Genomic DNA, 15095 nt, shown 5'->3' on the forward strand with positions numbered 1-15095 from the left:
GACCCGGCGCACTCCTGCGGTGTCCGAGCATGCTCGTCTTGGATGCCTTTTGCGGGCACTTGACTGCAGGTGTGAAGCAGGCACTCTGCGACGGGAGGACGAAGTTCGCTGTTATTCCGGGAGGCATGACGTCAACACTTCAGCCACTGGATGTCGTGCTCAACAAGCCCTCTAAATATCGTGTCCGTGAACAGTATAATCAGTGGATGGCCGGCAACAACCCGATGACCCCAACCGGCTGGCTGCGCAGGCCGCCTCTCGCCACTGTGGCCACATGGGTGTCGCAGGCTTGGCGCTCGCTGCCCGGCGATATGGTGGTGCGGGCATTCAAGAAGTGTTGCATTAGCAACTCCTTGGACGGCACCGAGGATGACATGTTGTGGGACGCAGCGAGTGAGAATCAGTCGTCTTCGCACGAGAGTTCGACAGCTCGAACGAATGAGCAGGTGACGAGTCTGGCGGCACCACTAAATAAAACGAAGTTTTGTGCCTTATAATTTTTATGTTGACTTCTTTGCTTCAATGTAAGTGGGTAGACCTATATTCCGCCTCGACCTATATTCCGCATTATACGGTGGGTAGCAGTGGCCCCTCCTTCACAGGCCACAAGAGAGCATGCGCATCCAGACCGGCTGTGCTTCTCCGTACAGAAACAAGCACACAAAAAGCAAATAATTGAAGGTTGTGTCAGAGTCTGCGATTGGCCGTGGCCACCACGTGACTCCAGTTCAGTTCGCTATTGGTTGGGCAGCCATGTTGTCTGCTCAGCTCTTTGCACCTGCGAATCTGGACAGTCACCACTTGCCGTAATCTTGATGTGTCAAAACGGGTGCTACGCGGACATTGCAGCAGCTTGGCTGATCTCTCTGTTTGTGGATGCCTCAGAACCGCAGTTAGGCATTTCAGACATTGGTGACGCGGACTTCACGACCAAGATTTGCGCGCAGAATCCTCGGACACACAGCTAAACCTTTCTGCACTCGGTGTTTCGGAATTCGCGACCAAGCACATCATGCACGCAGTCCTCAGATCCGCGCCTAAGGATTTCACGCATAGGCACGAAATCCGCAGGGGCTGGTATATTAACCCTTTTAGTGTCAATGACGTAAATATACAGTGCCGCGAACAAGTCCAAAATGGTCGATGCCGTATATTTACGCTGCCATCTGTACGTTTAAAAAGTGCGCCAATTTCCTAACTTTTTCTTTTTTGGCATGTGCTGCTACTATGTGAGAATACACAGAATTTTTTCTCGCATCTCTCTCTCGGTTTTTGTTGCATGGTTTGCTTTTGCTCCGGTGCTTCTATATACTACCGCTCACGCATTGGTGCGCGAGCGGGCGGACGACGGTTGGTTTAGGTTTAGGTTTTGTTCCGCGGGCGGTTTGGGCTTCTTGCATTCGCAACGCTGATGGCTATCTCGTTACTGATCCCTCAAAAGGCGACCGCCTGTCACTTTCGTTTATTGCTCACAGGGGTGCACATACAAACGATGCCGCCATGCATGCGTTTCCTTTCTTTCTTTTTTTGAGACTTGTGAGAACTAATTGCCCCTGGTTGGCGATAAGATGAAGATTAGCGGAAGTTGGTCACACGTTTTCCTTTCTTGACGGGCGCACAACTACACAGTTTTCTTGAATGCGCTCACCTATGCAGTTTCATTACGCTATGGACAAATATTAGTGTAAGAGCAGGAACATTTGAGACTTGTGAAATATTTTCATGTGCACATTTTCTAAGCCTTGAACTGCGTGTATAACAATGCATCAAATTGTTAATTCTTATAAGTTTATATTTTTATTGTTGTTAGTCATGAATAAACAGTATATATATATATATATATATATATATATATATATTTCGGTAATTTTTTTTAGAAATAGGTCCCTCTGACGAATTTAAATCTGCAATAAAAAAAATTGACCCTGGGCAGTCGCATATGGGAAAAAAGAATCCTGAAACGGTTAAAATGAAATGAAATCCTGAAATGACCCTTATAAGGTTAAATAATGCATACACCTGCCAGGACCAAAGGATGAGTCTGAATTGCCCAATTTTCTGAAATAACGAGGGCCAAATTAACAAGGTTTTACTCTATTATTAAAAAGCTCTGGTAGTTAAAATGTCAAATTAGCAAGAACAACTTGAAATGACTCATTCTGGACATGTGCTCACTTTAACCAATGGCCTGGCTTAGCGGGCCTGCAGCTGGCAAGCTAACATGAAGATTCCATAGTATTACTCTGATTGCATAGTTGCATATTAACGAAGGTGCAAAGCATATTTGTAATTTAGCATTGTTCGCCTGCCATGTATCGGCATGACAAGCCACCGACAGGCCGTCAAAATTAATAGACCTTTGCTGGTAGGTCGAAGGCATCACATATGCCTGCATTTCCTTTTCAAGACCTGATAGCAATTTTGGTTTCTTATCAATATTGGTGTGTACGCTTAGAACATATATTTGATGTAATGAAGGGATTTCCATTTCGGATGTGACTTCATCATTCTGAGGCTTGACTGCAGTTGTACATCATCAACAAGCAGCGAGTCATCGCCACTAGTGTACAGTCTTGTTGCTCTTGGTCAGGCAACAAGACAGACAACAAGACAATTTACAGCCAATGGTAATGATTAATCACTGATGCTGAAAGCAGTGTCTTTATATAATGTAGACCAACCCATGCCTTACCTAATTGTACAATGCTTAATGTGCTTGCTTTATTTACTTTTTCTTCCCCTTTGTCTGTTGCAGGCAGTACTGGATTTGCAGTGTACGATAGCAGCATGCCCATACTCCAGCAGTCAGGGAAATTTAACAACTCGTACCTGGACACCTCTGCATGTGGTGACAGTGCGCAGGTGGTCTCTCCTTCGGCCGAGCAATGTGAGCAGAGTAGCACTCTTGCTTGTTTCATAGCTTAAAAGCTGCTACTTCTGAACATGCACATGCTGAATGCGTGTGCATCCACATAAATGCCTGTAGTTAATAGAGGTTGACGTGTCGGCACCATTCATCTGGCTTAGCGTCTGCTTAAATAATTGTGAGAAGGCAGTCACAGTTGCATATATAATGGCAGGGTTGTGCGTATGTTATCTATATCTAAACAAGTAAGTTCATATTTTATTTTGTAACTGAATTAGGCTATTCAGAAGTTTTAAGTGTTTTTAAAGTATTTTGAAGTTTTGGAATGTCTAGAAGACGAACTGTCATGCATTGAGAAATTAACAAAAGCCACATGCAGACAGTGACATACACGCTGGGAAAGAGCACGGTAGGCATAACAGTTGTTACATTGTGGAAAACCAATTTTTCAGACGTGATAGGTACTGAAAATGTTGGGAGTAACTGGGCAGGAGGAAATAAGTTTCAAAGAAAGAATTCATTATTTTTTTTAGAATTGGCACTTCAGAAACCTTGTTTGCAGATCTTTGAATGGTATTGCTGCTTTAGGGAAATATGATCTACTTTGCAAAAGTTGAGGTTAAAGGAATGTTTCGCATTTGCTTTTGCGCAGCCCACTGTGCATTGCACGTCATCGTGATGCTGTGAAATGCAGATGCACGTGATCTTGATTTCATGGTGGCAGTTTAGGCTGCATTCCAAGAATTCAGTTGGAGCTTTCTGCATATACACAAGCTTTTGCCACCTGTCCAGTATGCTCATAGACTAACTTGTATGCACTCACAGTAGTTCGTTATACCTATTTTTAAGGGGTCAAAGAACCACACACAGCACACAAGAGAGAACAACGGGACAGAGTGCCTTTGTCCGGGTCAACGATCAACGGATCCGGAACCATGGACAGAGGCTTTCTGTCCTGTTCTTCTCTCTTCTGTGCTGTGTGTGGTTTTTTGGCACCTTATATGTACAAGCATTTTGTGGCAAGCTAATATGCCCCCCCCCCCCCCCCCCCCCCCTTCGTACTGTCCAGTGGCAAATTTTTGTCATGGGCACATTGACTATGTCATTTGGCATAATCAATGCTACTTTGTTGTGTTTGTTGGCAAGCTGATAAAAATCTCTGTGGCCAAGTGGCCCTTGGAGCTAATAAAATTTGAGGTACAGGTGACATGAATGATAACAATCTTGTTAATAGCCACAATGTTTCCAGTGTGGTGCATATGGATAATGTCTTAAAAGTTGGACGAGATATCATACGAACTTCAATTTCCAATATTACATTGGCTTCGTGGAGTAGGCAGTGGTGTGGCAGGCAAATGAAGAAAAAGGGTCTAAAAGTCATGCATATGAAAAATCACTTGACAACTGTGTTCTCTGCATTTTCACGTTTATTTCAGCTTGCCAGTATGCATAGCCTTAGATAGACTTTCTTGTCTCATGTATTCGTAGCTTATTATTTTGCTTCAGAAGAACTTCAGTTTGGCCTATTTGGTATTTACTGCAAATCATATTGACCGCAAAAAAGACGGGGACAGAGGAAGAAAACACATAAACAGCACGGGCGGTACTGCCCGTGCTGTTTATGTGTTTTCTTCCTCTGTCCCCGTCTTTTTTGCGGTCAATATGATTTGCAGTTATTATTTTGCCTTTTGGAATTTGCCACAGAGATTCACTGCATGACATTGAGGAAAGACTGCATGACTTCTTCTGTCGTCTTGCATTGTGTCTTCTTGCCTGCTCAGCATGTACATACTAACGCAACTGACTGCCCACGTTAGCTACACTCTTATACCTGTGACCATTGAAGTTTGTCACTTTTTTTTAGCACTTTTCTCTGCGAAAACATCAGGTGCTCGGGTGCCAAGTCCAGATAACAACCATTAGCAGAGGTTGGGGAATATCTCTACACAGCTGTTGCTTTGCCCTGACAACCCACGTTTCTGTTGGAGAAAGTTTTTGGGCAAGATCAAGTATCCAACATTACTGGTAGTTTGCTAACTGGATGTCTCCATGCCAGCCGCATCTATCTCGAGCAAGAAGCTGCATTCAATGACAAGGAATGTGGCTAGCTGGAGGGCACTCCTTCTATGCTCTTTGGCCAAAGATGCCCTTGCGCCATTATAACCCATTAATCAATCAGGGCACTCCTTTGCACACTCTGAGACGTTGTTGCTCACTTACGGCAACAGTTTGCTAGTGCAGTGGTGCTCCAGTTAAGGCCAGGTTATGCACCACACAGTTAACATACCCTGTTTACTTGCATAATGAACCCACCCCACTTTTAACATTCTTCTCCAAGTCGAGGCAGTTCTTGTAGTGCATCTCTCTATGTATGTTGGCGTTTTCTTGGGCCGATCCTGGAGATGTGCCTAGGGTCCGCCCATGAGTATGTGCCCTGGGGGCCACTGGTTGCCGTAATGTTCCGGATGTATGTATGTATATATATAAAACGGAAAAATTGTCATCCCCCTGAGTGTAGTAGGATGCCACAAAGGAAACCCATATGGAAGCCAGGCACTATTTGGGTGGATGACAATTTTTTCCTTTTATGAACTGTAGTCCACCTTGAGGGGCTTCCGCATAACTGATTTGCTCTATATGTATATGTTTATTTAAATTAATGTTTATATGTTGTGGGATTCTCATCCGTGCTCTTGGGACAAAGGAACGATAACACAGTAGTGCAAACAATCACAAGAGCATTTATTGCACCTTTCATAGATCAATGCCTGCTAGCAGAGTTGCTATACACAAAACAGACGGTCTGATGGGCGCACGACAAATCTAGGAAGTCCGACTCACCGCGACCGGATAACGAGCGAATATGTTCACCCCATGCTGGATCCCAACGCCTGGTCGTTCGCGCGTACGGTCACACGAACGGTGGTGCGTTCGAAGGAGACCTCGTGAGACGGTCTCACAGAAGCATAGACCGGCACACGCGCGGACGTCCGCGCCACGTGCCGACCCACATTCAAAGAAAAAGAGCCTTCTCCTTTTCACGCTAAAGTTTTCTGACAGCTGGATTCAAACAGAGGACCTATAGCACAGAAGACCGATACTGCAACCATTACGCCACAGATGCATGCATCGAAAGGCGGAATAAATACCCTTAAAGGGACCCTGAAACAATTTTGACGATTTTCTACAAACATACTAAGTCGTTAGAGTAGGTTCTCCTGATCATTAATTGACACATCTAAGTGCTCCGCGTAAAGCATGTAATTTATTATAAGGTTTTAAAAATGCACATCGCTGCCGATCGCAGCACACTGCTCGGCGGAATTTTAAGCCGCCCCTACCCATATGACTGAAATCACCCATATGACATCAGTGGGGCGAGCTATCCGATTGGCTGACCAGGGCACGTGATCAATAATTTTTCCATATTTACGGTAAACAAATGATGTACGTAATAGTTGGAATGTTAGTTCATTTGTTGTTATAAAAAGAAAGTAACATAATGAGAATGCACAAGAACAATTTTTCAGTACACTGAAGCACTTCCGGCACACAGCAGGTGTCATCTGCTTGTGTTACAACCTACTCCATTTTGACGAGAGCTCCGCGGTCATAGTCGGTCTCAATCTTTTCGTGAGCACTATGATTCGACTTTGTTGCCTTGTGGACTGCAAATGTAGCGACTGGTAATATGTCAAGCTGCGACATCATGTCCCTCTGCAAGGCAGCATACGAGCGCATCTGCTGCTGCGCATCGGACTGCGGCTATCCGATCGGCGCCAGGATTTGTGCGTTTATGTCCGTCACTTTACACCGGAAGATTACTAACGCAATAGCGTTTCGCGAGTCCGGTATTAGGGCAAATGCAAGCGCAAGGGGACAGGGTGTGGCCACTTGACTGTGCCCTAACGGGATGAGCAGAAGCGCAAATGTGAATGGTCTGCACGGTGCAGCCACCTGGTGGCACAGAGCTCAACCATACACAGCAGCAGTAACGAAGTGTATTCTTCTTTGCTGCTGGTGTGTATTTTTCGCAGGAGTGTAATCATCAACAGGTTGTTTTTATAAATGTTTAAAATGTTTTACACTTGGTTAGAGCAATATTAGCGCTTTGTGTGGCTGGTTAAGCGCTGCGCCAACAAGTGGCTGGACCGTGCAAACCGATCAGGCCGCTCACGTACGTCTACGCTTAAGTTCCTTCATCAGCTTGAGTTTATACCTCCAGCCATTTGCCGAAATGACCAGCTTGCCTATGGTTACCGGATTATTATCTTGGCTTGTAGCGCTAAGCGAACACGGACACAGAAAGGAGCAGACAGGATGAGCGCTGATAATGTTACCGTACCAACTCGCCCAACTGTCTATCCTTTTGCGTTACCGGAATACCAGACACGTTCGGCACTACGACAGAATGCTCGCAAGGCATGCTGCTTTGATAGCTCTCACTTGAGGTCGACGGCCAAGCGGCTAGCGGAGAGGTTTCGCGCGGGCGGGGTCGGGCTCCAAAACAACCGGAAGTGGACGATGTGACGTCACATCGTGACGCAGAACCAGTGAAGGTGGAGCTTAGCCCCGATCGCTCGGCAAACGAGTTGAGGAGGAAAAGTAAGGCTAAAGAGGAGGGTAACTTCTAATCGCTTGTAGCTCCATTAATACGTAACGCTTCACTTAAATTGTGGTGCGAATGTTGGGCTTAAGCTGTACCCTACGTGTCTACAAAATTTGCCCGAACTGTTTCAGGGGCCCTTTAAGAATTTTCCGCTTGCAAGCTAGCCCGTTGAGACTCTTGATGCATTTCGATTTGGCTACGGGTGCATACCTCAACAGGCGCAATGGAATTTCACTCGTGAAAGCCACTGCGCTGAGACACTTGTGATGCTTCGCATTATGTAAATGTCAACTATAGTTTAGTCAGACAGATCGTTTTCCAGATGAGAGTGTGAACTGTGCATCATGTGACTTGACTTCACCACCTCGCGGGTAGCCGAGGTCACAAGGGCTGCATGCTAGCTGCCCTCCAGGGCACCTATATATGTTTAAAAAACTGAATAGTAGACATTTCATTTGCAAGTGAAATTATACGAACGTTCACTATTTGTTTTGTATATATTGCATTACACCTACATAAAACAAAAAAGTGTTGATGGCGATTAACTTGTTATTTAATCTTAATAAATTTTTATTCTTACAGAAATAAAACTGTCGACACTTCCTCGCGTAATGAACCCTACCTCCAAATTGACATCAATTTTTTTTTTAAAAGACACTGAGGTCATTATCTGAATAAATATGCTAATTTAGTGAAATTGAATGAAAACCCAATTGGTTGTCTTTTCCTTTCAAGCAATTGTAAGGTATCAAGACTGCTAGCAGAGTGTTTTTTAATGTTTAGATAATCAAGAATTGCAGGTTTCTTGATTCCTCCATTCAGTATTGGTGTGTTCAATATTCGCTATGTATTTAGTTCAAAACAAACCAATACCCACAATTCCCACATACTTATTTAAAGGGGCACTAAAGAGAAACTCGCAACCATATACCATATGAAGCAGGCAATGATGCCGGAGAAGGCGTAGGGGTAATTACGTTTAATCGAAATATAGAAATAGTTAGGCAAAGGGAAGTGTAAGTGGATTAAAAGATAACTTGGCACAAGTGGGAGCTGTCTTTTTGTCCACTTTCATTCCTCTTTATCTTGTTATGTATTTCAATTAAGCATAATGAATTTCTCCCATGCCTTCTCTGGCATCACTGTCTGTTTCTTCATATGGCTGTGACTAATAAGAAATGGCTCTTGCATCGCCTTATTCTTCTCGCACTAAAAAGAAAAATAATTTGACCTGTATTAATAAGTTATGTTTCTACAATACCAAGCAAGCCACTCTTACCTAAATGGAGGCTCTATAAGCCAGAAAAAGAATGAAAAACGAGTGGCAATGCCACCTTGCGGTTCCCACAGCAGCTCTCCATAACGTCATGGATGTTGAGGACGTCTGCTTGGGCCAAGTTAATTTTTTATCAGCAAAGATGAACTACATTTTATTTTAAAGAAGCCAAAGACTGAACTATCCATTACGCTACATTAACAAACCAGCACTGGAGTTCTGGTGGGAAATAAGAAAAAAAAAATTGAACGTCTGCCTTTATTTTTTCTTCTTACGGCAGTGTTGGCTTGCATCTGATTGTGGGAAAGATAACTGTTGTTTCTGGAGAAAAAGCATCTGCAACTGAGCCACTCATACAATGGCGTTTTTTGCTCTCTTCTGTTTATGGTTTTGCTAGGGGAGAAGTGCGCATTGTGCCCAGGTCTCTACCTGCTTAACTGGGAAGGTGGGGGAGGTGAAGGCAAGTTGTGTGCTCACTTCGAAAATGCCTCCATACTGGCCGGTGAGCAAAGTGGGAGCATGGAAATTTCTGGAATCTCATGCTATCGCCATAATTTACTTTCCCATTTGGTTGCATCCGCCTTCTTACCATTGTTCAGATAGCAGTGGTTGTGGGTGTGGCCTGCAGAATTCCCCCTTCGTTTCTTTCTCCCAACTGCTACAAGAAAAGTTGCTTTTTTCCGCAACCAGATGCCAGGCGGTGCCTAAACTGACGCCGATGCTGTGACACTTCATATAGGTCCCGCTATACCACAAAATTGGTGGAAGTGCAGTTTTGTAAGAATACTTCGAAATTATTTCGTGTTTCTCTTCAGTGTCCCTTTAACAGTATTGGGATTCACTTGAGGTGTGCCTTGTGGCAGCAATTCATGACAGTGCTTTAGGTAGCTGATGATAGCGGGCCTGAGAAATTTTCACTTAAGAAATCTACAGCCATGATGTATTCCTGCTGCTGAATTTTTTCTGTCAAGGTAGTGCACTTTGCCTGTGATTACAACATAATTGACCTTTGGTGAATGTGTGGTTGGGGCTTCCACTTTAGTTTATTGTGGTGCTTATTGCATCTGACGAAACTGATGCAGGAGGGAGTATTGTATATTTGCTCCTAGGCAGCTGTACAAAGATTGCCTGTAGTAAAAAAAAAAAAGCCATCTAGATTTTTTTTACAAATCTTTACAATTTTTTGTTGGGCTCAAATGAAGTTTGCCACTACACGAACAGCATGGACATCAACTGTACCTCTGCTTGTAAACAAATACACCGACACATAAGTTTAAATAATAGAGGGGTAGGAGGGTGTCCGTAATAATCTGTGACGTTTAAAATTTTTACCCTCTTAATTATACATTGAGCGTTACTGTTCTAAGAAGGTAACATTTGTGAACAAACTTTTTAACTGAAGCCTATGGAATAAATATCTTTCTTTGTTTTCTTTTAAGGGACATCACTGCCACAGGCCACTCCTGACTTCTCTCAACACCTTCCTCCAACGAGTATGTCATCCTTTGTGGCAGCGCCAACGTCTGTTGACAGTGGGTGGAACTCGGTGCCTCAGCTGTCAACGGCCACACAGCCTTCGGCCGAGTACAACTTTGTAAGCACCAGTCCGCCCCTGCCTTCTGAATCAGCTGCCGTGATGAATGGCATGTCACCCCAGGCAGATGGGTCGGCGCCTTCATCACCTCCTGTCAGCAGCCAGCCTGCTTCATTCGACTACTACAAGGCCAGCACCTACTCGGTGAGTGTTAAGCTTCGTACTGTGATGGGCACTACTTGGTTGCATGCTATGCAACTTGGAATCCACTGTTTCCAAGTGCCAAATGACACTAGGAACACTCGCTTAAAGGACAGGCAAGGTCTTGCCTCTTCTTAAGTAGCTGTTTTTCACCCACTTGATTGGTGTTGGTTGATTAGGCGTTCTTAAAAGAGCCCTGAAGCACTTTTCTAACGAATAATAAAATGGCCTCACTATTAAAGGATGTCGTTTCACGAATCTCATGCCGCAAACATTTTTCAAATCCTTCAAGTATTAGTAGAGCTATCGCGTGTCCCTGCACCTACATACTCGTGTCCGCATTGTGATGTCGCTCGTAGTGACACGTGACTTCAAGAATTATTCAAGGCAACATCTGTTATTTGTGTGATCTGTTGCTTGAATTGACGAATTGAAGTTTAGAGAAATAATAAAACACACAAATGGAATGTCTGCGTGTGTTTTATTTCACGTCGCACCGAAGCAAGAGAGATTTACTTCCGCTTTGTTTGCTTGTTCCCAAGGTCATGCCGTCACATGTGCAGGTACCGAAACTATGTCATTTGCTACCACGTTCCAGTGCGTGATAATGCTCTGTGATCCGCTTGTTCTGCCTCAGTATTCATGTAGCACTGAATTATACCGCTAGTCATGTGTCCTTGCGCATAGCGCGCAAAATCTTGCGCTGCGCAAAACCAGACAATCGGAACAGCTCGTGTGCTACGCCGTCAGTGGAACTGTGCAGTGCCGAAAAAAAAAAAAGTGAGGAGAAAAAAAAATGAAGGCAGGACCTGTGCATCACGTGATCCTTGAGGTCCAGTATGGGAGCACACACGGAAGGAATGTCGCTTGCGGAGGCTAGACGGGGCGAGGGGAGAGAGTGTCTTGCTTGGCAATGGAGCTTGCCACCTGAAATCATGGGTTGGCGGCACTGAAATATTTCTATCTCTGCAATTAATGAGCCCATTTGAAAAATTTTTTCAGCAGAACACTACCTAGAGGACACGGAACAACTTCCAGCGTATAACCAACATTTGATATGGGCCCTGGTGAGGGGCCCTTTAAATAAAGATGATTTACTTTGTGGACCAGAAGTAAACTCAACCTGGTAAACTTCTATAGGCTTTTTCCTGCGCACCTTGCCATGGCGCTTCAGTGGCTATAACGTTCTGCTGCTAAGCACAGTGCTGCAGGTTCAATTTTCGAATGCACTGGCCGACTATTCGTAGGTTTATTGTACTGGTAGCTCCATTGTTAAAGGAAACACACATTAGCACAGCATGAACGAATTTCCATCTCTGAGAAGTCTGGAAATGATCAGCTTTGTAGAAGATCCATGCAGAAGATGACGCTGGCTCTTCTCTATGTACTCGCATGGTGCATTGACACCAGTTCTGCTAGCACCGGCAACTGTAGCAACCGCAAAATGTTAGCCAGCAGCCTGCCTCTTCCCATCAACAAAGTACCCACCTGTACATTTCCGGACTGGGGTTGGAGACTTACAACACAAGTAGCTCGAATATAACCATTGTACTTATCTCCTTGAAGTAGCAGAGACCTCTGTAGGGTTGAGAAACTGGTCAGAAACATGCAGGTGGGTGGTAGGGGGTGAACCCTCCACCAGTTTTTTTTAATGTAATTTAGAATGCTGGAGTCTACAGTGTTTTATCAAGGAAAGTTTCACAGATACTATAAGAAAAATGTGGCAATAAACAATAAATTCCAACTATTTTTTCAAGTTTTCCTCTTTTTACCTCAGTATTCATAAGGTGAAGTTGAGCGGTAAACTTTTATTGGCGAGTGTTGCCTACAGGCAACATACCAGAAAAAAATTTTTTTCTTGCTGAGTTGCTATTATGAGGTTTGTGGTTATATGTTGTGTTTGATCAACACAGAATGACAGGCGGCAAGTGTTATTTGTTGGTTTAGAGCAGGAATATAGGCCGAGGAATAACAATTTTGGCTTGCAACTCTCTTTCTTTGAAAAGTGTGGTCCGAGGAGACAGACTAATAGAAGATGTCTGGCTGCCATGTTATCGCGTACACGTGGTATAGAACAAAGCAATTGTGCATCTATGGTTTACTTACGATGAGAGCTGTCTGTACAAATTCCAAATGAAGCCTCAGGTGGCTTGAGGTGAAGCCCACTTCCAGTTTTTTGCCTGGGGTTTCCTCCTTGTTGCTGAAAAAGTTCTGCGCAAAATATATATTTTTTTTTTCATTGAATATGCTTAATCACAATGTGTTTTGCACATTTAGATAGAAAATAAGCATTTCTTCGGGTGTTTCTTGGTGCCGTCATTAAGGGGAGATGCTACTCGAAAAAAAAAATATATATATATATATATATTATTTGTACTACAGATTTGAAGATACTGCCATTCATAGAGCTTGTTATGTAGATTTCAAATATCTCATTAGTTTTTGTGTAATTGCTAAATTTTCTTTAGTTATGTCCTACACAACTGCATAATATAGTGATATTTGGAGGCACTTGTGTATAAGATGTTCATAAAAAGCATCATGCTGTAGCTTATTTAGCTCCTTGTAGACTGCAAAGTGCCGATAGCTATCCAAACAGCTTGTACAATTACTTTCCAGTAATTGTACATGCTGTTCGGATGCAAAAAAAAAAAAAAAATTGGCCACTTCAACTCATTTTAACGCGATAGCGTGAAAGGACCCGTGTCGCAGAAAATTCGGCGTTGGCACCCGGCAAAAAGATTTTCAAGCCACCCATATCCAGGCCTTCCATGTGGCAAAAGGAAGTTACTGAACTAATTGAATTTCTCCAGCTAAAATACGTAGAAAAATGTAAAATACAACTTACACACAACCTACAGACATGATAGCGTCGGATTGTAATTTGAATATGAAAGAAAACATAATTGTATTACACAAAAGCTCAAACCCCTTTTCCTGCGTTTCTACCATTCATAGACCAGCCACAAGGTCGGCCATTTGCACATGCTGGCACGCGAATATCTCGAAGGCCATGGAGCGGCGCATCCGAAACTTGATAGTTTCTTATAAAAATGCAACAGGCCGCATTTCTACCAGAAAGCCCGCCTTCGTGCATAACGTTCGCTGCGAGCGTTTCGCTGTAAACATTATGGTTATATGTGCTGCAGTTACCAAGAAGCATGAGATATTTGGTATCTTTGAATGCTATCGCGTTCCACTCTTAAAGGCAAAGCTTAAGCATCCTTCAAATTTTTTTTAACAATCCTATGAAGTATAACCTTGTACTTTGGCAGCTACTGTCGAGAGATATTGTAATTTCAAGTAAATATCGGTATTCTGCATATCTTGAAGAGTATGTATGCCAAATTATAAGTGCACAAGGTTATTCTCATGGGATTGCGAAAAAAAAAATTTCGACGTTTACTCATCTTTTCTTTCATAGTTCCACTAATTCATACATGCAGTTTGAATAGATATTGGCACTTTGCAGTCTACTTAGAGCTAAATAAGCTACAGCATGATGCTTTTTGTGAGAATTTAATACACAAGTAAGGGCCTCTAAAGATCTCTGCAATTTGCACTTGTGTAGGGCATAACTAAAAAGATATAGCAGATACACAAAAAGTAACACCATATTAGAAATCTCTAGTACAAATAGTAAAAAAAGTTTTTTTTGCCGAGTAGCATCTCTCCGTAATGGGTTAAGCCAGGTACCAATTGTATGACTTTTATCTGTTCCTCCAACTTTGAAGTAGTGATGTTGAGGAAAGGACTTTTACTTTCGGGTGTCTGAAATGTTTTTCTTTTTTCTTTTGTGACAGATGACTGATTTTATGAAATATTTCCACTGTTACATATTAACAGTTCCACAGCCTAGTTGGGTTACCTGTAAGCTGTGTGTTAAAACACTGCATTTTGTTGAGAGATATAAATGGCATTTATGGCGGGCACAGGGAGTCAAGTAGAGTAGTATGGGAGTGAAGGTGGGTCGATGAATGTGTGTCCAGTGTGTGCAAATATTTGTATTTAATTTAAATGAAACTTTAACCGGTTGAATAATTCTATTTGACTTCTGAGTTATTGGGATCATAACTTGGCAAATCGTTGACACTGCCAGCAGGGCCTCTACATCCATGTAGTATATTACAAATCTCGGTAGCCGCAGCTCATCACACTGCTGCAGTGGGTCTGTGGTCTTCAACGTGACCTCTAAAGTACCCCACAGCGTGAAACATCTGAAATGTAATGTCTGGCTTCTTTCGTGTTGATAAATGCAGTCTTGCGACATTCTTATATTAATTGTACAATTGTTGAATGTATGTTTTTTATGGTACTACTGCCCTTGCCAGTAAGCTCACAGTGGAGCAGAAATAAGTCATGAAGGAGGGGAAAAAAGGCAACGACACATTGCAGCTAGAGTGGAAATTAACTGACCCTTCCTTAACCCTTTGAGGGTCGATTTTTTTTTGCCATATGCGACCACCCAGGGTCGATTTCTTTTATTGCAGATTCCAATTCTTCTTAGGGACTTATTTCGAAAAAAATTTACCGTAATTTTTCTAGGGTGACCGTAACGTGAGAAACAAAGATTTTGCTTTGGTATATATGTACTCTTCATTCATGAATA

At 43.0% G+C, this 15095-nt stretch overlaps 1 protein-coding gene across 6 annotated transcripts in view; it reads left to right on the forward strand.

The window, feature by feature from the left end:
• LOC140212784 (uncharacterized) overlaps positions 1-15095 on the forward strand; it is a 237803-nt gene that overhangs the window by 153734 nt on the left and 68974 nt on the right. For all 6 annotated transcript variants that reach the window (XM_072285779.1, XM_072285783.1, XM_072285780.1 and 3 more), the window contains exons 29-30: positions 2756-2887; positions 10191-10489. In XM_072285779.1, the coding sequence (XP_072141880.1) occupies positions 2756-2887; positions 10191-10489 (431 nt within the window). The remainder of the gene's footprint in view (positions 1-2755; positions 2888-10190; positions 10490-15095) is intronic.

This window comes from Dermacentor andersoni, unplaced genomic scaffold (genome assembly GCF_023375885.2).
Source record: "Dermacentor andersoni unplaced genomic scaffold, qqDerAnde1_hic_scaffold ctg00000042.1, whole genome shotgun sequence".
Taxonomy (NCBI): Eukaryota; Metazoa; Arthropoda; class Arachnida; order Ixodida; family Ixodidae; genus Dermacentor; species Dermacentor andersoni.